Here is a 26,190-nt window from a genome sequence, read left to right as displayed (position 1 = left end):
TCATCTCTAGGAGACAGAACGCGTCTCCTTCCTGAGCTTGTTCCTGGTCACATGTTCAGGAATGGCTAAAAAAATCACAACATTCATTTAGAATTAAACCTACAAATAGCAGTGTTGGGCGATTTGGAAAGCCATAGTCAATCAATCAACAATATAATAATACTAGTGGGAATGGTTTTCATTGTTAGCTCACAATCTGTGGATACTACGCTATTAGAAAGGTTAAAACGTCAGGTAAAACATCACAGCACAGTTAAAAAATATATGGCACATGGAAACCAAACAAAGGTGGTCTACGGTGATAGGTAGGATGGGATGTGAGTGGCTGAGGGGTGGGATTAAGGAGTTTATGATCGGTAATGGTATTATTGAAAACACTACATATAATATAATGTATACGGAGTAAAATCTAATGTATGTATGTGTGTATGTCTATTTGTGTGTGTGTACAGTGAGGGAAAAAAGTATTTGATCCCCTGCTGATTTTGTACATTTCCCCACTGACAAAGACATGATCAGTCTATAATTTTAATGGTAGGTTTATTTGAACAGTGAAGACAGAATAACAACAAAAAAATCCAGAAAAACGCATGTCAAAAATGTTATAAATTGATTTGTATTTTAATGAGGGAAATAAGTATTTGACCCCTCTGCAAAACATTACTTAGTACTTGGGGGCAAAACCCTTGTTGGCAATCACAGAGGTCAGACACTTCTTGTAGTTGGCCACCAGGTTTGCACACATCTCAGGAGGGATTTTGTCCCACTCCTCTTTGCAGATCTTCTCCAAGTCATTAAGGTTTCGAGGCTGACGTTTGGCAACTCGAACCTTCAGCTCCCTCCACAGATTTTCTATGGGATTAAGGTCTGGAGACTGGCTAGGCCACTCCAGGACCTTAATGTGCTTTTTCTTGAGCCACTCCTTTGTTGCCTTGGCCGTGTGTTTTGGGTCATTGTCATGCTGGAATACCAATCCACAACCCATTTTCAATGCCCTGGCTGAGGGAAGGAGGTTCTCCCCCAAGATTTGACGGTACATGGCCCCGTACATCGTCCCTTTGATGCGGTGAAGTTGTCCTGTCCCCTTAGCAGAAAAACACCCCCAAAGCATAATGTTTCCACCTCCATGTTTGACGGTGGGGATGGTGTTCTTGGGGTCATAGACAGCATTCCTCCTCCTCCAAACACGGCGAGTTGAGTTGACACCAAAGCCTACCATCAGTAACACACTACGCCGCCAGGGACTCAAATCCTGCAGTGCGAGACGTGTCCCCCTGCTTAAGCCAGTACATGTCCAGGCCCGTCTGAAGTTTGCTAGAGTGCATTTGGATGATCCAGAAGAGGATTGGGAGAATGTCATATGGTCAGATGAAACCAAAATATAACTTTTTGGTAAAAACTCAACTCGTCGTGTTTGGAGGACAAAGAATGCTGAGTTGCATCCAAAGAACACCATACCTACTGTGAAGCATGGGGGTGGAAACATCATGCTTTGGGGCTGTTTTTCTGCAAAGGGACCAGGACGACTGATCCGTGTAAAGGAAAGAATGAATGGGGCCATGTATCGTGAGATTTTGAGTGAAAACCTTCTTCCATCAGCAAGGGCATTGAAGATGAAACGTGGCTGGGTCTTTCAGCATGACAATGATCCCAAAAACACCACCAAGGCAACGAAGTAGTGGCTTCGTAAGAAGCATTTCAAGGTCCTGGAGTGGCCTAGCCAGTCTCCAGATCTCAACCCCATAGAAAATCTTTGGAGGGAGTTGAAAGTCCGTGTTGCCCAGCGACAGCCCCAAAACATCACTGCTCTAGAGGAGATCTGCATGGAGGAATGGGCCAAAATACCAGCAACAGTGTGTGAAAACCTTGTGAAGATTTACAGAAAACGTTTGACCTGTGTCATTGCCAACAAAGGGTATATAACAAAGTATTGAGAAACTTTTGTTATTGACCAAATACTTATTTTCCACCATATAATTTGCAAATAAATACATTAAAAATCCTACAATGTGATTTTCTGGAGAAAAAAAATCTCATTTTGTCTGTCATAGTTGATGTGTACCTATGATGAAAATTACAGGCCTCTCGCATCTTTTTAAGTGGGAGAACTTGCACAATTGGTGGCTGACTAAATACTTTTTTTCCCCACTGTATGTGCTTTCTTGAGCAGGGGGACCTTGCGGGCGCTGCAGGATTTCAGTCCTTCACGGCGTAGTGTGTTACCAATTGTTTTCTTGGTGACTATGGTCCCAGCTGCCTTGAGATCATTGCCAAGATCCTCCCGTGTAGTTCTGGGCTGATTCCTCACCGTTCTCATGATCATTGCAACTCCACGAGGTGAGATCTTGCATGGAGCCCCAGGCCGAGGGAGATTGACAGTTATTTTGTGTTTCTTCCATTTGCGAATAATCGCACCAACTGTTGTCACCTTCTCACCAAGCTGCATGGCGATGGTCTTGTAGCCCATTCCAGCCTTGTGTAGGTCTACAATCTTGTCCCTGACATCCTTGGAGAGCTCTTTGGTCTTGGCCATGGTGGAGAGTTTGGAATCTGATTGATGGTTGCTTCTGTGGACAGGTGTCTTTTATACAGGTAACAAACTGAGATTAGGAGCACTCCCTTTAAGAGTGTGTTCCTAATCTCAGCTCGTTACCTGTATAAAAGACACCTGGGAGCCAGAAATCTTTCTGATTGAGAGGGGGTCAAATACTTATTTCCCTCATTAAAATGCAAATCAATTTATAACATTTTTGACATGCGTTTTTCAGGATTTTTTTGTTGTTATTCTGTCTCTCACTGTTCAAATAAACCTACCATTAAAATTATAGACTGATCATGTCTTTGTCAGTGGGCAAACTGTCACGTTCGTTGAATGACGGGACAGACCAAGGCGCAGCGTGATATACGTACATGTTTATTCAACTAAATAAACACACGACAAAACAATAAACGAAACGAAACGTGAAGTCCTAAGGTAGATACACACAACATACCTTACACGGAACAAGATCCCACAACTCAATAGTGCCCATAGGCTGCCTAAGTATGGTCCCCGATCAGAGACAACGAGCGACAGCTGCCTCTGATTGGGAACCACACCGGCCAACATAGATCCATACATACTAGAATATACAACATAGAACATACACAACAAAGAATATACACACCCTGACTCAACATATAAGAGTCCCCTGAGTCAGGGCGTGACACAAACGTACAAAATCAGCAGGGGATCAAATACTTTTTTCCCTCACTGTATATACAGTGCATTCAGAAAGTATACAGACCCCTTCACTTTTCCACATTTTGATACGTTACAGCCTTAATTTAAAATTGATTAAATAACAAAGTTTCCTCATCAATCTACACACAATAAATCAAATAAAATTGTATTTGTCACATGCACCAAGTACAGTGAAATGTTTACTTACAAACCCTTAACCAGCAATGCAGTTTTAAGAAAAATTAAGTTAAGTAAAAAATAGATGGGTAAAAAATGAAAAAAAAATGAAAAAATGATCAAGCGAAAACAGGTTTTTTAAATGTTTGCAAATGTATTAAAAATAAAAACATAAATACCTTATTTACATAAATATTTCTAAAACCCTGTTTTTGCTTTGTCATTATGGGGTATTGTGTGTAGATTGAATAATTTTTTTTATTTAATCAATTTTAGAATAAGGCTATAACGTAACAAAATGTGGAAAAAGGGAAGTGGTCTGAATACTTTCCGAATGCACTGCAGTGTAGAGAATCATTGTACCATCTAAACCACTGTGAAATATATTTTCCATAACCAAAAATTAAGTATTTTCTGCTGTTTGAAGCTGGTGTCAAAAAAACAAAAGTAAGACACAAAAACAAAAGTTAAGAATGGGAAGCATAGAAATGGCACACAGAATATATCTACCGCTTCTTAGACTTGCTTTCAATTTGATTGACAGATGTATGTAGGCCTATTTAAACGGTTATTTTATTTTTATGACGGTCTTCATCCATAACCGTCAGTTACACTGTAATTCAATTACCGTCACAGCCCTACCTCAATCTCCTGAATGTTTGGGCATTCAGGTCCAGAAAGTCACTTTCTGACCACTTCTACCATGGGCAAATATGTATGGAAAGTTTTGTTCAATCAAAAGGCGTGCAGTGAAAAAGTGATTGAATTTAAATGGAACGACCCTCTACAGGCTTTCTCTTAACACACAGCATCTTCATCCGTTTAACTTTATGAGTTTCTCTTGTAGGAAATTCTAGGTCAGTAAGACATTTCATGGAATTGGCATCTTAACAAGGAAGGGTAGATTGGGAAAAAAGTCATAGTCAGGACTCTGGCATCATAGCGACTCCGAGCCAATCCCTTTGTTTAAAGCAGATGCGCACTTCTAATAAATCACTCATGGGTTTTGGCTGATGAACATTCCACAGGTGTTCAGCTTGAGCTTAGCCTAGACAGTTTGTGGATAAGACTTCATGGCCACTCATCACCACAGCAGCAGAGGTTTATTATTAGACTACCTCACACTGAACAAACAGTAATATATGCCTATATACCTCTAAGTAAAAGACCTCAACTCAGCACTCTAATACAGGGGTTGGAACTGGTTCAGGGAACATAACCGAAAACCGGAAAATAACAAACATTTTCGAGGAACAGAAATGGAACCGGGAACAAAAGGGATCCATACTGTTCCGGAACAGAACCGTTATTTTAAAAGCATGGAAACCGGTAAATATTGTTATTTTACGTTCCAGGCTTTTTTTTCTAGCCCCACAAAAAAATGCAACAAAGTGCATATGCAAAGCCCTCACTCTAAAAATCTTTGCCTGTGTGTGTGGGCGTGTTTAGGCTACCTGCCTCTCCGAAGCATAGGCTACCGTACTGACATTACAAGCATGATTCAGAAGATAGGGAGAGATTTTTAATTAGCTAGAGAATAATTAATTAACTTTTTCAATGCTAGTTAAGGATACTTGTAGGCCTACACATAGAAAAAAGGGTTCCAAAAGGGTTCTTCGGTTGTCCCCATTGGAGAACCCTGTTTTGGTTCCAGGTAGAATCCTTTTTGGTTCCAGGTAAAACTGTGGAAAGAGTTCTACTTGGAACCAAAAGGGTTCTACCCAGAACCAAAAAGGGTTCTTCAAAGGCTTCTCCTATGGGGACAGCCGAAGAACCCTTTTAGGTTGTAGATAGTACCTTTTTTTCTAAGAGTGTAGATATCACAAGTTTGTTAGCTAGCTAGCTCAAAGGACATTCAAAGTTCCTTCATAGAAGCCGCTCATGCTAGTTATAATTCTGTGGACCTAATTCAGATAATGCATGTCATAAGATGTCGAGCACTTCAAGCCTCCTCCTCAACCCTCTCTCGCTCTCTCCCCACATGCAACTTTTCTGTGGCATCTTGCGCCAAAGGCTACACTTGTCTGTCCATTATGCATGTAAACAATTAGCTTGCCTACTCTATCCGCACTGATTGCTGAAGTCATTTAATGAGCTAAATACTGTTGATTTCACACATTAAAAAAGGAACAGAAAATAACTGGTTCAAACCAGTTCAGAACTTAGTGGTTCTGTTCAGAATTAAACGATTGGAAAATAATTTGCTCCAACCCCTGCTCTCATGTAGTGTTATCACGATAATAAAATATTACTAATGATATGATACCAGGCCAAGTATCACCATACCGAGTAGTATCGCGATGCCACGTGGGGGGAAACCAGTGGCCTAGCACCCTGTTTGCCCCATCCCCTGGACACTTGTTCCCGTTTTCTAAACATTCTGCCCATGTACAGTGGGGGGAAAAAAGTATTTAGTCAGTCACCAATTGTGCAAGTTCTCCCACTTAAAAAGATGAGGCCTGTAATTTTCATCATAGGTACACGTCAACTATGACAGACAAAACGAGGGAAAAAATCCAGAAAATCACATTGTAGGATTTTTTATGAATTTATTTGCAAATTATGGTGGAAAATAAGTATTTGGTCAATAACAAAAGTTTCTCAATACTTTGTTATATACCCTTTGTTGGCAATGACACAGGTCAAACGTTTTCTGTAAGTCTTCACAAGGTTCACACACTGTTGCTGGTATTTTGGCCCATTCCTCCATGCAGATCTCCTCTAGAGCAGTGATGTTTTGGGGCTGTCGCTGGGCAACACAGACTTTCAACTCCCTCCAAATATTTTCTATGGGGTTGAGATCTGGAGACTGGCTAGGCCACTCCAGGACCTTGAAATGCTTCTTACGAAGCCACTCCTTCGTTGCCCGGGCGGTGTGTTTGGGATCATTGTCATGCTGAAAGACCCAGCCACGTTTCATCTTCAATGCCCTTGCTGATGGAAGGAGGTTTTCACTCAAAATCTCACGATACATGGCCCCATTCATTCTTTCCTTTACACGGATCAGTCGTCCTGGTCCCTTTGCAGAAAAACAGCCCCAAAGCATGATGTTTCCACCCCCATGCTTCACAGTAGGTGTGGTGTTCTTTGGATGCAACTCAGCATTCTTTGTCCTCCAAACACGACGAGTTGAGTTTTTACCAAAAAGTTCTATTTTGGTTTCATCTGACCATATGACATTCTCCCAATCCTCTTCTGGATCATCCAAATGCACTCTAGCAAACTTCAGACGGGCCTGGACATGTACTGGCTTAAGCAGGGGGCCACGTCTCGCACTGCAGGATTTGAGTCCCTGGCGGCGTAGTGTGTTACTGATGGTAGGCTTTGTTACTTTGGTCCCAGCTCTCTGCAGGTCATTCACTAGGTCCCCCCGTATGGTTCTGGGATTCTTGTGATCATTTTGACTCTTGCGTGGAGCCCCAGATCGAGGGAGATTATCAGTGGTCTTGTATGTCTTCCATTTCCTAATAATTGCTCCCACAGTTGATTTCTTCAAACCAAGCTGCTTACCTATTGCAGATTCAGTCTTCCCAGCCTGGTGCAGGTCTACAATTTTGTTTCTGGTGTCCTTTGACAGCTCTTTGGTCTTGGCCATAGTGGAGTTTGGAGTGTGACTGTTTGATGTTGTGGACAGGTGTCTTTTATACTGATAACAAGTTCAAACAGGTGCCATTAATACAGGTAACGAGTGGAGGACAGAGGAGCCTCTTAAAGAAGAAGTTACAGGTCTTTGAGAGCCAGAAATCTTGCTTGTTTGTAGGTGACCAAATACTTATTTTCCACTATAATCTGCAAATAAATTCATTAAAAATCCTACAATGTCATTTTCTGGAGAAAAACATTCTCAATTTGTCTGTCATAGTTGACGTGTACCTATGATGAAAATTACAGGCCTCTCTCATCTTTTTAAGTGGGAGAACTTGCACAATTGGTGGCTGACTAAATACTTTTTATAGTTTAGGCCTATATGAATCCTAGCTTTGAAACACAGTTCATGAGTAGCAGACCCTTTTCATTATTCCTGTGCCCATCAAATGTGCCTAGATCTACTGTCAAGTTAACAGGTTGTAGCTACAGTGCCTTCAGAAAGTATTCCCCCCACTTGAAACATGTTGTTGTGTTACAGGCTGAATTTTAAAAGGATTTATTTTGTCACTGGCCTACACACAATAATGGCAAAGTGGAAATCTTATTTAATGTTTTAATTTTTTAATTTTTTACACAAAAATGAAAAGCTGAAATGGCTTGAGTCATTAAGTATTCAACCCCTTTGTTATGGCAAGCCTAAAGTTCAGGAATAAAAATGTGCTTAACAAGTCACATAATAAGTTACAATAATAATAGTGTTTAACATGATTTTTGAATGACTACCTCATCTCTGTACCCCACACATACGAGTCTCTGTAAGGTCCCTCACGCCTCATGTCCACCAGATGCATCAAACTCTTTCCATTACGGCGGAAGTCATTTATTGTTAATGGAGCAGTCCGCAGTGCTACGTTTGGGGTGCCGCACTAGGCTGCAGTGCGTTCTGTGTACCGCATGCGTTCAATATTTGCCATCAACTTGTGCGTTGCTTTACCGTGTGGTGGTACAAATGGAAGTACACACACAGACTCCAACTAGCTAGCTTTTAGCTAGTTGAAAAGCGAAGCACATGTGCGTCATGTACGGAAAATGCGGGATAGATATCTGACAAAACAAACACATAAGCATCTGGTGGACATCGGACATCAGTCGAGCAGTGAATTTCAACCACAAAGACCAGGGAGGTTTCGCAATGGCTCGCAAAGAAGGGCACTTATTGGTAGATGAGTAAAAATGTAATTACACTTTGAATGGTGTATCAAAACACCCAGTCACTACAAAGATACAGGCATCCTTCTTAACTCAGTTGCCGGAGAGGAAGGAAATCACTCAGGGATTTCCCCATGATGCCAATGGTGACTTTAAAATAGTTACAGAGTTTATTGGCTGTGATAGAAGAAAACTGAGGATGGATCAACAACATTGTAGTTACTCCACAATATTAAGCTAATTGACAGAGTGAAAAGAAGGAAGCCTGTACAGAATATAAATATTCCAAAACAATCATCCTGTTTGCTACAAGGCACTAAAGTAATACTGCAAAAAATGTGGCAAAGCAATTCACTTTTTGTCCTGAATACAAAGTGTTATGTTTGGGGCAAATCCAACACAACACATTACTGAGTACCACTCTCCATATTTTCAAGTATAGTGGTGGCTGCATCATGTTATGGCTATGCTTGTAATCGTTAAGGACTGGGGGAGTTTTCAGGATAAAAATAAACGGAATGGAGCTAAGCACAGGCAAAATCCTAGAGGTTCAGTCTGCTTTACACCAGACACTCTGAGATTAATTCACTTTATAACCTAAAACACAAGGCCAAATCTACACTGGAGTTGCTTACCAAGAAGACAGTGAATGTTCCTGAGTGGCCGAGTTACAGTTTTGACTTAAATCTGCTTGAAAATCTATGGCAAGACATGAAAATGGTTGTCTAGCAATGATCAACAACCAATTTGACAGAGCTTGAAGAATTTTGAAAATAATAAATGGGCAAATGTGGCACAATCCAGTTGTGGAAAGCTCTTAGAGACTTACCCAGAAAGACTCACAGATGTCATCGCTGCCAAATGTGATTCTAACATGTATTGACTCAGGGGGTTGAATACCTATCTAATGAAGATATATTGTTTTATTTTTCATGATTTTCTTTACAAATGTTAGAATTTTTCTAAAAAACAGCCCCAAAGCATGATGTTTCCACCCCCATGCTTCACAGTAGGTATGGTGTTCTTTGGATGCAACTCAGCATTCTTTGTCCTCCAAACACGACGAGTTGAGTTTTTACCAAAAAGTTATATTTTGGTTTCATCTGACCATATGACATTCTCCCAATCCTCTTCTGGATCATCCAAATGCACTCTAGCAAACTTCAGACGGGCCTGGACATGTACTGGCTTAAGCAGGGGGACACGTCTGGCACTGCAGGATTTGAGTCCCTGGCGGCGTAGTGTGTTACTGATGGTAGGCTTTGTTACTTTGGTCCCAGCTCTCTGCAGGTCATTCACTAGGTCCCCCCGTGTGGTTCTGGGATTTTTGCTCACCGTTCTTGTGATCATTTTGACCCCACGGGGTGAGATCTTGCGTGGAGCCCCAGATCGAGGGAGATTATCAGTGGTCTTGTATGTCTTCCATTTCCTAATAATTGCTCCCACAGTTGATTTCTTCAAACCAAGCTGCTTACCTATTGCAGATTCAGTCTTCCCAGCCTGGTGCAGGTCTACAATTTTGTTTCTGGTGTCCTTTGACAGCTCTTTGGTCTTGGCCATAGTGGAGTTTGGAGTGTGACTGTTTGAGGTTGTGGACAGGTGTCTTTTATACTGATAACAAGTTCAAACAGGTGCCATTAATACAGGTAATGAGTGGAGGACAGAGGAGCCTCTTAAAGAAGAAGTTACAGGTCTGTGAGAGCCAGAAATCTTGCTTGTTTGTAGGTGACCAAATACTTATTTTCCACCATAATTTGCAAATAAATTCATTAAAAATCCTACAATGTGATTTTCTGAAAAAAAAAGTTGTTGACGTGTACCTATGATGAAAATTACAGGCCTCTCTCATCTTTTTAAGTGGGAGAACTTGCACAATTGGTGGCTGACTAAATACTTTTTTCCCCCACTGTATGCACGCACAACTTTTCCGTTATTTATTTTTTTGAAAGACGTTATTTTTTTCATTTCGCTTCACCAATTGGACTATTTTGTGTATGTCCATTAGATGAAATCCAAATAAAAATCCATTTAAATTACAGGTTGTAATGCAACAAAATAGGAAAAACGCCAAGGGGGTTGAATACTTTTGCAAGGCACTTTACCTTGGTATACCGTGCAACACTACTCTAATGGCAGATGGTGGAGGTAGGCCAAACTGTTGTGGGAGGCTATTGGGAGGCTAGGGGAAACATGTTTGAATATCACAAGAGAGCACTGCATTAAACACCAGTTGTCATGATCACCTTGTATCTGATTTAACTGTCAGTGATCCTCTCTCGAGGACCAGTTGGCCCTGAGTCACAGCCTGAGAGGAGCCCCTCATACTCCACAGTCATAACCAATGTTTCCTCAAAAAAAAATTCAGCACTGAGCAAATTTCAGGTCTGCTGAGCGCAAACTTAAACATCATTCTGTGCAACTTCCGACGCGCGTTTACCATGAACACTGAGGATGTACCCGCTTTAAGTTAGTTTTAAAAGTGGCCAAGTGGGCTACTGTGGCTATTTGATCATAATGTAGGCCTACCAGAGTGGCCTACCATCAAAAACAATGGAGAAAATGCATCCCATAACATTTTAACAAGGAAATAGCTGTTCTGTAATTCAGTCTACAGTAACAGCAAATGTGTGGTGTTCAATGTAGGCCTACCTTCCACTTTTGAAAAAAACATGCAGGGCTTGACATTAACCTGTTTCCACTTGACCTTCAGACAAGGTGACTGAAAATGTTGTGTTCTTTGATGTAGGAAACCACTTTACAAAATAAAATGCATTATTATTCCCATACTATTATTAGAGAGAATAAGACAATGCGCAGGAAGAAAAATACTGAAGTCCAGAGTTTATTCCGTTTACATAAATAAAACGCCCCAAGCGTCAAACGAAACTATTACAAAGGAAAACATCCACCTTGGCATAAACACAGTGAATAGTAGCTCCACCGAGCTACACGCTCTCACAACAAACAATCACTCACAAAGACAAGGGGAACAGAGGGAACACTTATACACATACTAATTAGGGGAATGACCAGGTGTGTGTGATTGACAAGACATGACAAGTGGAGTGATGAGAATAGGATCGGCAGTAGCTAGTACTCCGGTGCCGACGAACGCTGAAGCCTGCCCGAACCAGGAGGGGGGGGCAGCCTTGGCGGAAGTCGTGACGAACAAATTATGCAAACATCTGCCTATTGGCTACTTAGCTTATTAAAGGCTGTCTCAAAATACAACACTGCCCCTTTAAGACAAAAAAAAAACTTTACCTGACTGCTTTACCTGACTGGCTTTTCAAAGATGGCTAGAAATGCACACATTTTGTGCTCTTGTAGGAAGCAAACCCTCCCCCATTGTTGACTAGAAATTTGCTATAACTGGGCTAATAACTCACTAACTAGCAAAGAATATGAACAAATGTGCACAGGTGGCTACATGCAGCTCTCACTTTGATATCAAAACAAGCACATCTACTTGCGATCGCTCATGCTATAAACACATTCCAGTTCAAAGTGAATGGCAAAGATCCATAGATGTCAATGACTATTTGCATATACAGTGCATTCGGAAAACAATACATATAATGTATACCGGAATAAAATCTAATGTGTGTATGTCTATTTGTGTGTGTGTATATACACAGTGCATTCGGAAAGTATATAGACCCCTTCACTTTTTCCACATTTTGTTACGTTACAGCCTTTTTCTAAAATGGATTAAATAAATAAAAATCCTCATCAATCTACACACAATACCCCATAAGGACAAAGCGAAAACAGGTTTTTAAAATCTTTGCAAATGTATAAAAAATTTAAAACCTTATTACCATAAGTATTCAGTCCCTCGAAATTGAGCTCAGGTGCATCCTGTTTCCATTGATCATCCTTGAGATGTTTCTACAACTTGATTGGAGTCCACCTGTGGTAAAAATCTATTGATTGGACATGATTTGGGGAAGGCACACACCTGTCTATATAAGGTCCCACAGTTGACAGTGCATGTCAGAGCAAAAACCAAGCCATGTGGTCGAAGGAATTGTCCGTAGAGCTCCGAGACAGGATTGTGTCAAGGCACAGATCTGGGGAAGGAGGCACAGACCTTCCAGAAGGACAACAATCTCTGCAGCACTCCACCAATCAGGACTTTATGGTAGAGAGGTCAGATGGAAGCCACTCCTCAGTAAAAGGCACATGACAGCCCAATTTGAGTTTTCCAAAAGGCACCTAAAGGACTCTCAGATTATGAGAAACAAGATTCTCTGGTCTGATGAAACCAAGATTGAACTCTTTGGCCTGAATGCCAAGCGTCACGTCTGGAGGAAACCTGGCACCATCCCTACGGTGAAGCACGGTGGTGGCAGTATCATGCTGTGGGGATGTTTTTCAGTGGCAGGGACTGGGAGACTAGTCAGGATTGAGGGAAAGATGAACGGAGCAAAGTACAGAGAGATCCTTGATGAAAATCTGCTCCAGAGTGCTCAGGACATCAGACTGGGGCCAAGGTTCACCTTCCAACAGGACAACGACCCTAAGCACACAGCCAAGACAATGCAAGAGTGGCATTGGGACAAGTCTCTGAATGTCCTTGAGTGGCCAAGCCAGAGCCCGGACTTGAACCCGATCGAACATCTCTGGAGAGACCTGAAAATAGCTGTGCAGCGACGCTCCCCATCCAACCTGACAGAGCTTGAGAGGATCTGCAGAGTAGAATGGGAGAAACTCCCCAAATACAGGGGTGCCAACCTTGTAGTGTCATACCCAAGAAGACTTGAGGCTGTAATCGCTGCCAAATGTGCTTCAACAAAGTGCTGAGTAAAGGGTCTGAATACATATGTAAATGTGATATTTCAGTTTGCAAAAATAAAAACCTATTTTTGCTTTGTCATTATGGGGTATTGTGTGTAGGTTGATGAGTAAAAACAACAACAATGTAATCCAGTTTAGAATAAGGCTGTAACGTAACAAAATTTGGAAAATGTCAATGGGTCTGAATACTTTCCGAATTCCCTGTAGGTCTACTGCAGCTCTGACTGGTTATGGCCTGAGTCGTGCCTGTCAATGCAATAGAATCCTACTCAAATGCGCTCTGCCTACAAGGAAATATCTTGCACAGTTAGTTTTGCATACTAAGTAAGTCTTGCATAGTTTGTTTTGTTTCGGTATGTTACATTGAAAGTGGCTAATATTGCATTGATGCGAGCACAATTCCCACAGTAGAGCGATACGTTGATAGTGTTAACTAAACGGGAAAACTAGAAAGTTGAGTGAAGTTCAATCTCGTGCTTCTCTCAGCGCAGGCTGACATTTCTTCTGCACGGTACGAGGGGAGCTGTGCGCACGCTCGTAGCTTAGAGGGAACATTGGTCATAACACAGCGATTTAGCCTTCCATTTCTCTCTGCGGCTTTCTAAATGCTTAACACACTTTTTTAAATCAATAACAGCTGTTTCATCAGGAGGTAAAGTTAAAACACACACATTTGGTTGCACTCACACAGGCTTGGAGTCTCATACAGTATTGTAGCCCACTGAGAGTTTTTGAGAGTCCTTTCATGAATGAATTATTACCATGTCAGTTCGATGGAATGCCTCATTGAGTCAAATGTGTTAATTCAAGGGTGCAATCATAAAACATTTGGCAGATCCAAATAATTGTGGTTTCTAAACTGTATGTTCTCAGGGAGCTAATGAGGTCACTGAAATTTCACAAGGTCGTACAGTAGCTTTGTTTGCTTGCCACATTCTCTCTCTTCTCTCTGCCTGAGGTGCTCTCATGATCAGAAACCAAATCCTCCACCGATCTACCAAGGCAACTCAATATGCATCTGTCATTCTGTAACATTTGAATTGATGCCTAGAGGGAAGCAGTGCAATTAAATGGTGGGGTTAAAAGAGTTAAGGCGAGCGATACATACAAACTGCTTTGAACCCTTAAGAAATTGTAGATCATGCAATTACACAATGCCTCGCACCCTATAGGCTAGCTACTGGTGAATGTAATAGCCTGTGTACAATTTGAATATTAGGCCTAGTCATTGTCAGCTGAACTGAGCAGATCATAGCACCAAGGATGAAATTATGGTATATCGTTAGCATCCTATTATTAACTGTGAGGGAATCCTATGACAGACAAAATAATAGTGTCTAGTTACACTACATGACCAAAAGTATGTGGACACCTGCTCGTCGAACATCTCATTCCAAAATCATCTGCATTAATATGGAGTTGGTACCCTCTTTGCTGCTAGAACAGCCTCCACTCTTCTGGGAAGGCTTTCCACTAGATGTTGGAACATTGCTGCAGGGACTTGCTTCCATTCAGCCACAAGAGCATTAGTGAGGTCGGGCACTGATGTTGGGCGATTATGCCTGGCTCGCAGTTTGCGTTCTAATTCAAAGGTGTTTGATGGGGTTGAAGTCAGGGCTCTGTGCAGGCCTGTCAAGTTCTTCCACACCGATCTCGACAAATCATTTCTGTATGAACCTCGCTTTGTGCACGGGGGCATTGTCATGCTGAAACAGGAAAGAGCCTTCCCCAAACTGTTGCCACAAAGTTGGAAGCACAGAATCGTCTAGAATGTCATTGTATGCTGTAGTGTTAAGATTTCCCTTCACTGGAACTAAGGGGCCTAACCCGAACCATGAAAAACAGCCCCAGACCATTATTCCTCCTCCACCAAACTTTACAGTTGGCACTATGCATTGGAGCAGGTAGCGTTCTCCTGGCATCCGTCAAACCCAGATTTGACTGTCGGACTGCCCGATGGTGAAGCGGGAGTCATCATGCCAGAGAACGCTTTTCCACTGTTCCAGAGTCCAATGGCAGCGAGCTTTACACCACTCCAGCCGACGCTAGGCATTGCGCATGGTGATCTTAGGCTTGTGTGTGGCTACTTGGCCATAGAAACCCATTTCATGAAGCTCCCGACGAACAGTTCTTGTGCTGACGTTGCTTCCAGAGGCAGTTTGGAACTCGGTAGTGAGTATTGCAACCGAGGACAGATGTTTTTACGTGCTACGCGCTTCAGCACTCGCCGGTCCCGTTCTGTGAGTTTGTGTGGCCTACCTCTTCGCGGCTGAGCCGTTGTTGCTCCTAGACGTTTCCACTTCACAATAACAGCACTTATAGTTGACTGGGGCAGCTCTAGCAGGGCAGATATTTGACGAACTGACTTGTTGGAAAGGTGGCATCCTATGACGGTGTCATGTTGAAAGTCACTGAGCTTTTCAGTAAGGCCATTCTACTGCCAATGTTTGTCTATGGAGAATGCATGGCTGTGTGCTCGATTTACACCTGTCAGCAACAGGTGTGACTGAAATAGCCAAATCCACTAATTTGAAGGGGTGTCCACATACTTTATATATTTAGTGTTTATTACATTAATAATTAAACAACCTCTTATTATGACAATCTACACACAAACTACACACCATCTTCAGGATTTATTTTACAATGGGAACCCCTAAAATGCCACAATGTTGTTTCCAGTAATAACATCAGAGGGCTTGCAACGAGCAGCCTCAGTGCATAGGGTTGGCATGACACACAGCACTGCATACAAGACCCTGCTTTGTCCTAACTCTGAGCACAGAAGGGCAACAGCCACAGTTATTAAATGATAATTTCACAACAGGCCCCTCAAACCACTGAAACAACCATGACACAATAAAAACGTCCCTATAATAATCTGAATAAAACACAAGACCCCCTTTTGCAAACAGAGGATGGGAGTGTGATTGCACATCATAATTTTTCTGTTTCAACTTCAAGCATGTGGAGGGTGGACTGACAACCTTCTGCCACATTTGTTATTGGTGTCAACTAGGGCTGGCACAATTACAGTATAACCCACGGTTATGGAGGAAGACTGTCATGAAAATAAAATAACAGTTTAAAACAAAAATAATAATTTTAAACAGCTGACTGAAGACGGGATGGCCGGGCATTTGTGCGGTTGAGTCTGTTTCTGCAGTAACATGGACTCTTCACAAGAGATGAAACGTTGATGCTCCTTTTTTATTTTACCTATATTTAACTAGGGAAGTCAGTTAAGAACAAATTCTTATTTACAATGACGGCCTACACTGGCCAAACCCGAACGACGCTGGGCCAATTGTGCGCCGCCCTATGGGACTCCCAATCACGGCCGGTTGTGCAGCAGTAGCACACATAGAAATAGAATGAATAGAATGGGCTTGGAACCTGTAACCCTGGTAATTTAACTGGTAAACTCATGGGTACACTCGCAGCGAGAGGAGAAAATTTGCTATTCTAACAGTTATTATGGAGACCGCGTCAGCATTTGACTGACCGTCATCCAAAATTCCATGACCATCACAGCCTTAGTGTCAACCCATATCTTTACACTGGCATTAGCACGCAACCAGATTCATGGAGAATCCTTCCAATAACATTTCATTTTACAAAACCAACTGACACAGAGCTCTGAAAATAAACAGCACACACTTTCCCTGTCTTTGCCACACAAAACAATTCTGGTGAACAATTTTCTGGTAATGAGGGTCCTTTAAACCCAATTAAACTCTTCAAGTCAGTAGACATTCAATATCACTCCTTATTATTGGAATAATGTGCCACCTAATGTGGTGGAATAATTTGCTACATAATGTAGACAGTGTTTGGACACTGATTCAAAGCACCCTGGCCTGAACACTGTCAGGTCAGTGGCTCCATTGACTGTCTCCTCAGCCCCATATTTTCTCCTTGGTTCCAGCACCTGTTACTGGGCAACTGGCTATGAACCATGGGAACCAGCTTCTCTACTGTGACTACAGACCTCCTTGGCACTTTAAAGGCGACATATAGTAACTTTGCAAATGCATGATAAAATATGTTTTCTTCAACTATTATGACACTTCAGTCCAGTCATAACAAGCAAGCACCTGTCAGCTGCAGTCAGTCACCTGTTGTGGAGCTGGAAATCTTTTTAAGCTTAGATGTCATGATTGTGAAATGAATAATAGGCTAACATTGAAGGTTATGGATATGGAAATGTTTAATAGAGAAGAGACAAGCTTTTCTCTTATCATATGTAAGGTCAACTGACACTACAGTGACTAAGTAGGTCACAACAACAAAATGGTCACTGTGAATTCATCTGAACTTTGTGTCAGACTCAAAGCCCTTTCCAGGCAGGCTACCATCACAAAGTTCAGTGAGGACATGCTATGTTCATTAATTTAATCTGCCCCTTTTCTTCGAAATGGAAACAGACCTTTCAGCATGAAGAACTTTTCAGAAAGAACTACATTAACTGTTTTAAGCATCTGAGGACTACATGAGTTCCAATAAGCAAGGAAGTGTCTTATGTAAACACAGAACAAACATACTTCAACATGACTCAAACCAAGGGTGAGCAAGAATGCTGCATATGGGTTGGGTCTTGATTTCAAAACCACTGCATGGTATATACAGTTCAAGCATCAAACAAGACCACATTACTATGTAATAAACTATTTCTTATCCATTAAGAACAGAATGTAATTTTAGCACTTAACATTACAGAATATAATAAAGTGCAATAACATTGTTAATGGTATGGTAACAAGTTAGTTTCTCACAATAAACATTGACACTCTTGTTTCAGGGGAATACACATGAACCTACCTTGTTTTGTTATAGAGAGGTAACAACACAAGAACAGTCCGTTAAAATGGAAGGAAGGGTTTGAGGATAGGGTTAAAAAGGGGGGGATACCTGTTATTCTAGCTACTATGGCACACAGTGTGTGGTTTTTTACCCTGACAAAATATAATTAGCCTATACTGTACTTAAATGAATTGGTATCTGGCCAAATAATGTTTTAATGGTGTGTAACTAACGTGTTACTATACCATTACCATGATATTCCTAGTAGTAGCAAAGCCAACAGCAGTTTTTTTTGTCTGTTGTAGGGATGCATTGCTGACAGTTTACACATTTCCCAAGCATGCCAAAATGAGCGGCAGTTTCAGTGTGCGACTATAAGATCAAATAAGGCCAACAGGATTTAGTTCAGCAAGGTTCTGAGTGGCCTGATAACAGCGACAAAACATGACAAGTTGCACAGCTAAAGTTTTTGAACATACATTTAAGTTATGCTTGGACTCAATAGAAATGTCTAAATAATATTTTTGCTAGGACTTGACAGCTTGACTTGAAGCTCGAGCTGTCAATGAGCGCACTTTCACAAGAACCCCCTCATACTTTGCTCAATAAATAATGTATTTAAAGTGAGGCCATATCGCTCACTATGAAACATACTTCCCGTATAATAGTAATATACATATTTATTTAACGTTCTGTTTCTTTCTTCAATGTGAACTCACAGCGCTTCCAGTCTGAGTCATGTTCCAACATATTCATTCTCCTTGCTCGCTCTTCCTTCACTAGACAGCCTGAGAAAAGCCGAAACTCAACTCTCCAAATAGCTAGCTAGTTAGGTTTGAGGAGATTAACTAACCTAACTAAACACAGTCCAAGCTGTACTTGATATTTCACTAAAGACGAACACACTGAACTTAAGTAAAATATTTACCTGGTAAATGTCATGGATATCTCAGTAGAAAAAGTTTTCCAACAGCGTATCTCCACATGAATCCCTTGGCCTTGATGGACCGCGCGAGCTCCTCCCTCTCTCCATGAGGTCATTTAGAACTGGTCGTGTGCGCAACTGCGCATCAACTGCAGTGCACCGTACTGGTAACCAAGCAGACCCCCATGCATAGTGCATGCCTAATGTGCATGCTCTTTTTTAATCAAAGTACAGTAGTGATGCGCATCAAATGACGGGGCAAAACGACAAAGCCCTTTGTTGTTGTTTTTTGCGCCTAATATTTATCCCATGTAGGCCGACATTACATTTGCGAAAGGTATTTGATGTGGTGTAAAATTATTTGCTGAACGAAGATTACTGGATTAGTGCTTCATTGAGTGATGATTTAATGTGAAGTAAATTACAAGTGCTTTAGGCTTGCTCTTTATACCGATTATAGTCAGGTGTATGGCGACACCGTGAGGCACAAACTGCTAATAACAGAAAGATAGTGGATTGAGATAGTCATTGAAAAAACCTTTCACGTTCTAAGTACTTTCAATTTTCGGATAGAAGTGACCGGTCTGGTATTTTATTAGGATCCCCATTAGCTGTTGCAAAAACAGCAGCTACTCTTCCTGGTGTCCACACAAAACATGAAACATGACATAATACAGAACATTAATAGACAAGAACAGCTCAAGGACAGAACTACATAAAAAAAATGTTGTAAGGCACACGTAACTTACATATCAATACATACACACAAACTATCTAGGTCAATATAATCTATTTTTAAAGTGTAACTTTTAAACAATGTTTTCATGTGGAAGCTAACCTAATCAAAAGTTCCTGATAACCACTCTCAGGTCTAGCAAATGTTCATAAATGCGTGCAAAACAAACCGTTTTCCAAACGTAGATCTTTGGTTGGGTCTTTCGTCCATTTATTAGCAGCAAAGATTTTAAAATATATAACAAATACAGGTAGATGTAATTTCCCGCTCTCCATTGTGCATTCCCACTTCCTGGTCACCCCCATACACGTGACCAGTGACCCATCCTAGTATACAAAATTAAGTGGAATATACAAAAAATATGTGCTGTTTCAAGGACAAACAACCACAGAAGTAGCCTATAAACCAATGGATACTACACCTTATATAAGCATTGGTTTTCATATTGTTTATAACAATATCTTTCCAATAATCATTTTCTTGAGCAGAAATGTGTTTTATTAAAATATAACAGAATATGATTTGTAAGAAAGAAACAGCACATCTTTTGGTTACCTCTCTCAACTCCTCCTCCCCTGTGTGAGGCAGGGTTATTGTTGGACTCAAGTGTTTTCTCAGCAGTACAGCAGATGTCATAGAGGCAATCAACCCTGTCAGATGGCTGGGAAGTCATTGGCAGGGAAATGCACCCAGTCTGTCTGCAGCTCAGCAGACCACCAACCACTCAACTAGAGACTGAGGCCTCAGAATTACATACACAGATGGTGCCGAAGGCTTGAGAGAACAGTGAGCACCACAGAGCTTTAGGTCTACATGGTATCAATTCAATGTTATTAATATTATTTCTGTCCTCCAGTCTCCTTGTTATGCATGCACAGGTAACTAGTCCAAATCCCAGTGGATCAAAAAGCCTCATAGGCTGGAGGAGGCAACAAAGCCAGTGCCTTCTCATATTTTGTCCAACCTCACCATCTGCTGGAATGGAATCTGGCTAAGGCGGTCAGCTGTTGTAAAAACATTTGTTTCCTGCGTTATGCTACTACTGGCTACTGCCATCTTGCAAAATGCCAGGTTAGTATGGCCTAGTACCTCCCAGTGTGCCACAAAAGGATTTTACTGGCACTGACAGCGGTCTTCTTTGCCACAAAGACAGGCAACAAAATATGAAATAAGCTAGGAGCCCGGAAAGTGGACCCCAAATGAAACAGTTTGTGATAAGTGGGGCACTACTCAGGTTAATGTCAGACAAAGAGTCCCCAGATACTCTGTTGGATCTGGAAGAAGTACTCACTCAATTCAGTGCTTGGCTGGGTTCATCCTCACAACAGGGGAACTTTTGTGAGGGCCCTATAAAGAGGGAAGTCTACACATGCAGAGAACTCCCCCCCCCCCCCCCCCCCAAGAGGCAGAGTTCAAAGACATTCTGCTGTGGGTTAGTTTCTGTGGAAACACCAGGACACTGGCATACTGCTGGCAGAGCTTCACTGAGACATGCCAGGGTACTTTTCACTCTCAGAAATACTGCATAGTACGTAACATAACTAAAGTATATTAATTATGGAAATCGTGTAGATGTACAATATGCATGTGGAAGAGCAGTTCCTGTCAATATAATAGACAAGCGAGACAGAAAATACCTCATAATGGCAGGGGAAATGCACTTTTAAGCTTTACCATAGATGTTTAACACCTATGAAAACCAAGGTCTTTGGGTGCAACGAAAAATCCCATCTCCTTCAAGCTAACAGAAGTTACTTGTCGCCACCCTGTGGTCGTTACAAAATGTGCAGCATTAAAAATCATAACACTTTTAACTGAACTATTCAATAAAATACAATTTACGAATTATGTGAATCTAGAAATACCCATAAACACAAAGGACAAAATGTTTAATGCCATGCAGTGTTTTTATTCAAGCTTTTCACTATGAAAACATTAAATGATGAATGTCAGTCATCCAGCTTTACCCACTTACGCAACATACTAATTCCAAAATGCCCACCATGTGTGCCTTTAGTTCACTTATGGTTACAGGGTGTCTCATTCATACATTAATAAAAAGGCACAGTAAATGCTGGTTTGGAGTAAGCCGAAAACCCACATCCCTACAAAGCTCCACTTCCACACCTAAAAGTAGCAAAGTCCCAAATTGCAACAAATTCAAAGAAGCCGAATTGATTCTACATTAAATCAAGAAAGTTAAACATTTAAGTATTTTCTAATGTTTCATGTCGGTACCCTCATGCATATAACTAACACTTCCTGTTGGTCTTTAACAGTTGACTTAACATGTTTCCCCTCAGGCAACTATCACATGTTGCTTCAGAACTTTTTTGGTTGCTGGATGCAGAAGCTGGACTTGAAAGCTGGCGAGTGTGCCTTCTCCATAGCAGGTCTGAGTCTGCTGTGTTTCACACTTACTGGGGTCTCTGGGAAGTCATGTCCCAACTGAAACAAAGAGGACATTTTATAAAATCATGGTTTACAAAGCAATCTGGAGGAGACTATTTTACTATGCCAATCTATAGAAGCTAAGTGTTGAGACTTGCATGATCATTACAAATGAAGCCACTTTTTTTGTTTACATCAAAACCTGCTTTTTGGCCAACCCTTGTGGGACACTGATGCAGCAATCATTTAAAGTTGGATATCCTTACCTTGTCAAGTGTTCCTGACATCAAGACACTGATTTGCTGCATTCTGCTGGAGGTGGCTGCAGATCTAGAACAGTATTGCATGTTTAACGACACTCAACATTGCAATTAAGGGTTTTCCTGACGCAATGTAAAAAAACAAACATTTGAACACAATCAGATCTCTGTCAATGGCGAGACTCTGTAGATTGGAGTATTGGGTCGTGGTCATTAGGCACCAAATAGAAGAAAAGACTGAAACAGGGAGGGACTACCTGACCTGTACCTGGTTTTGGGAACCTTGTGTTCCCTCTCTGGGTTCACATGGTGGGTGGCATGACTCTCCTCACAGCTCTTCTTGACCACTCGTTTCCCCCCAGCCTTCACTGTGGAGCCAGAGCGGAACCGTTTAAAATAGGTGATAATAAATTACATACTAATTCTTTGCAAATCCAGCATTTCATGCCATTTGGAAAGTTATATAACTTCCTCGATCCTCGATCAGGAAAGAGTTGAAAAACTTGATCAGGAAAGAGTTAAACTATTCAGAGTTACTGTAAGACAAACAACTTCAGGTTAATGCCTTGGAATTTTGCCATTATACAAGGAGACTTTGGGAGTGTCGGTGTTGGAAGAATAAAGTTGGCAGTGAGAATACAATTCAGCATTGTTGTTTCTTTTTATTTCTCTGACTTGCTATAGGCAGGTTTAATCAAAATAGTCTACTTTACCCACATCCTGTCAAAGCAAAAAGCACTTTGATTTTCTAAAATACAGCCAAACAATGTGCAGTTCAGAAATAGTTGAATTTGTACTGTGCAAAGAATCCCTTTCAGGGGCCGTATGTATCAAGCAGGGCAAAACTGATCCAAAAATCACTCCTACTCAGAGACACCTATGGCCCCACAACTTATTTCTTCATGTCACACCATAACAGTATGCAATGGGCATATCGTAGGCCAGGTTCAAAACCAAAGAAAGGGGGGCATTGCAAACATACCGTTAAATTATCATTTTAATAATAGTTCATTGCAAACATAACGTCAAATTATCATTGTAATAATAGTTGGATTGAGACTATTTGGACTCCAAAAATCACCATACATAAGCAAAAATCTGCAGGGGATATTCACTTAACTATATGAACAGTGTTGGCCTGTCCCTTGAGTGCAGCTTAGAGCACAGAATGTACCATGTTTGCACAATTGGTTATGCACGGATTCAATTTTCATCAAGCATCATAACGAAAAAAAGATCATAGTAGCAGTAATGAGGGCATTTAGAATTACTTTAGTTTTGATTCGTTTACCACCTACGCACTTGAGGTTTGAGCGTGCGTTGCAACATTGTCGCCTACCAATGTTTGTCCAAGATTGTAACAATGTTTGCATGCGACAACAAGATCAGGCCTATATTGTAAATGCACTGAATGTAAACATTACATCGAACAAAGAAAATATGCATAGCTTGATGCCAATTACGAATTAGTACGAATAAATCACTGCCATACCTGCTGGAAGATGGCCAGCCTTCAATTCAGGACTCTCTCTCGCTCCAGATTTTGATAGTTGCACCATTCTCGACTTCTGAACAACAATAGCTAAACACAAAGTAGCACAACGCCCACTTTATACTGCTGAAAGGAAAACGACGTAGTTAATGCAGGAAGCGACCATTAGCAGCATGGGGCTGCAGCAGACTAATTTATTCCACATGAGTGAACCAGAAATATGGCGTGAACAGTTTTAACAAGTTGCATTTTCTATTAATTCAATATATAGATTGGCGCATTTGTGTGGATGGTGCGCATTGAGGATGTTTTTGATCTAATCCTATTTCTTATCTACCAATCTTGTCATTTATACAACATCATTGCCTAGTTCAAAAACAACCTCCAGCCACTCCCCTTTTCTGTTTGCAGATCTGAATAGAGCAGAATAGATGTAAGCAATATGGTGATGGTAGTGTGAACTTTATACATTACCTTCCGACTTTTTAAAGATCTGTACATTCTGAAGGACCAAGAGTACAGGGAGGGGCTAGAGATTGTTTTTGAACAGAACTCATCTCACATTTATCTTAGTCATAAATGCGTGATATTATGTAATCATTTAAAAATATATATTTTGAAAATAAAACTAACTTGATGTCCTGAAAAAAAACACTGCCTCCATTATCAGTTTTTTTGTCACTTCTAACAACTTTCAAAGTGTAAATGGAAAGGTCTATAGTCGGTTTATAAAATAAGACGAAGAAAATGCTGAGTGTCTGGTCATTCTATCATGTTGTTAATGTCCCAAATGGCACCCCATTCTTTATATAGTGCACTACTTTTGACCAGGGCCCATAGGTCTCTGGTCAAAAGGGGACAATTTACTGTAGGTCTCTGGTCAAATGTAGTGCGCTATATTGGGAATAGGGTGACATTTGGGGATTCCGGTCAAAAGTAGTGCACTATGTAGGGAATGGGGTGCATCCGTTGTCTTCTTTTTCTACTGAAATAATTGTATGCAAAGAGAAGAGGATGAGGAAGCGTAGGGGGGAGTTGTAGAGCTCTTCATGGACCAAATGTTCACATTTATTTATGTTGGTTGGTGTGCATAGAAAATGGCAGTGAACTATCCCATGAATGGTCCAGGACAGGGAATGGAAAAGTAAAGAGAAAATCTTTCAAAGTCACGAAAATGTCTGCAATTTCACAATTCATTTAAAAAACAAAAGTGAACTTTTATTATCGTTGCATGTTTGTGTTATGATGCCATCTTTCCCTCCTCCCTTTATTTCTTCATATATTTATAGATCTATAATATAGATTTAACATGGCACACCTCTTTACCAGTGCTGATGAGCGTAAACCAGGTGGCATTTTTTCTGTATTTACAATAAAATGAAGGAAATGTACAAGACTCCATGGCATACACAATCTCAACATTAAGAACAAATACAATTTGATCCCTCTGTACAAACTAACATCTTTAGGTTACTATATATTTTTTTACAGATATGAGTTCATGATCAATTTTTGCCTACAAACATACACATTACCCCTTCTGACTCTTTACCGCAAACCTTTCGTCACATAACCCTCACCATGCTACCACTGCTACAGGTTTCCAAAAGAAAAACTAACGTCTAGACAGAGCAGGACGCCACTCACGATAATGTCCAGTGCCGCCCGCCCTGAACACACCCACTGCTCTTCTTTTAAAAAACAACCCCATTCCTTGGTTTCCTTCTTTCTTTGGCTAACGTTACGTTTCTCCATCTGCCATCGCTTCGTACCCACATTCAGATCCACGTTTTCAAAATAAACACACAAGTAAAAGTTAATGGAAGAGTTCATCGGTTGGGTTCCAAGATGGAGTCCCTATACCCAGGAGTCTGGCGAACCTGGGTACTGTTCCGCCCTGTAGGAAGGCCTCCGCGTGGTGGAGTAAAAGTCCACGTAGTTTGTGGTGGATTTGAGTCCGTGACCGTGCGACTGAGAGCTGTAGTCTGCCGTGGGGGGGAAGCTGACCATTTCCTCCATGTAGGGGTCCTCGTAGCCGTGTGGAGACTGCAGGTACATTCTGTAGGCGTCGTAGTTCCGCCTGCTCGGTTCCTCAGTGTAGTACACCTGCTGCTGTGGAGGCAAGAGAAGCAACACAATCAGATCTGTCTATGTAAAATACAGGAAAATATCTACTTTCAACTGTCTGACGGGAGAAAAGGATGAGAAATAGTTGGTTGATTCAAACTTATTACAACTTTGTGTATCAAAACTCAGCTGTATGTCTGTGTGGCTGAACAAAGTTGGTTGTAATCGGTGGTGGCTGGTGGCTCTTTAAAATCGGAGGACGGGCTCCTAGTAATGGCTGGAACGGAATGGAATGGTATCAAACACATGGTTTCCATGTGTTTGAAACCATTCCATTAACTCCATCACAGCCATTATTATGAGACATCCTCCCTTCACTAGCCTCCTCTGGGTGTAATATCCTGACTGTCTATTTCCTGTCTAGTCAGAGATAGGTGGAGAGAGGAGGGCACAGAGCTCCCTCCCCCGGGTGTTATCCGAGTGAGCACACAGGGACATGTCCACACTGTGACAGGTGCC

At 41.2% G+C, this 26,190-nt stretch overlaps 3 protein-coding genes across 4 annotated transcripts in view; all 3 read right to left on the bottom strand.

Moving 5' to 3' along the window:
• LOC311144136 (protein TANC1-like) overlaps nt 1-18,785 on the bottom strand; it is a 294,875-nt gene extending 276,090 nt beyond the window's left edge. The window contains exon 1 of the mRNA XM_084180127.1: nt 18,729-18,785. The gene's annotated coding sequence lies outside the window, so the exon portion shown is untranslated. The remainder of the gene's footprint in view (nt 1-18,728) is intronic.
• A 2,564-nt stretch (nt 18,786-21,349) lies between these two features.
• LOC311143604 (death-associated protein-like 1 homolog) lies at nt 21,350-23,991 on the bottom strand. Its single transcript, XM_084179458.1, has 4 exons — nt 23,605-23,991; nt 22,381-22,480; nt 22,119-22,182; nt 21,350-21,909 (listed from the first exon to the last, which is right to left on the bottom strand). The coding sequence occupies exons 1-4, from the start codon at nt 23,669-23,671 to the stop codon at nt 21,784-21,786; spliced, it is 357 nt and encodes a 118-aa protein (XP_084035584.1). The 5' UTR covers nt 23,672-23,991; the 3' UTR covers nt 21,350-21,783.
• An 805-nt stretch (nt 23,992-24,796) lies between these two features.
• Nucleotides 24,797-26,190, bottom strand: part of LOC311143596 (plakophilin-4-like) — a 119,353-nt gene continuing 117,959 nt past the window's right edge. For both annotated transcript variants that reach the window (XM_084179446.1, XM_084179445.1), the window contains one exon: nt 24,797-25,716. In XM_084179446.1, coding sequence (XP_084035572.1) covers nt 25,462-25,716 — 255 coding nt within the window. In that variant the 3' untranslated portion in view covers nt 24,797-25,461. The remainder of the gene's footprint in view (nt 25,717-26,190) is intronic.

This window comes from Coregonus lavaretus (assembly GCF_964263955.1).
Source record: "Coregonus lavaretus genome assembly, chromosome: 16".
NCBI lineage: Eukaryota > Metazoa > Chordata > Actinopteri > Salmoniformes > Salmonidae > Coregonus > Coregonus lavaretus.
This window is presented reverse-complemented; position numbering and strand designations above follow the sequence as displayed.

Coding starts and splice junctions, on each gene's coding strand:
- LOC311143604 (XM_084179458.1), bottom strand. CDS start 23,671: ATGGTGCAACTATCAAAATCTGGAGCGAGAGAGAGTCCTGAATTGAAG. Junction 22,481..23,604: donor GGCTGGCCATCTTCCAGCAG/GTATGGCAGTGA, acceptor CTGGCTCCACAG/TGAAGGCTGGGGGGAAACGA. Junction 21,910..22,118: donor TGTCAGGAACACTTGACAAG/GTAAGGATATCC, acceptor TCTTTGTTTCAG/TTGGGACATGACTTCCCAGA.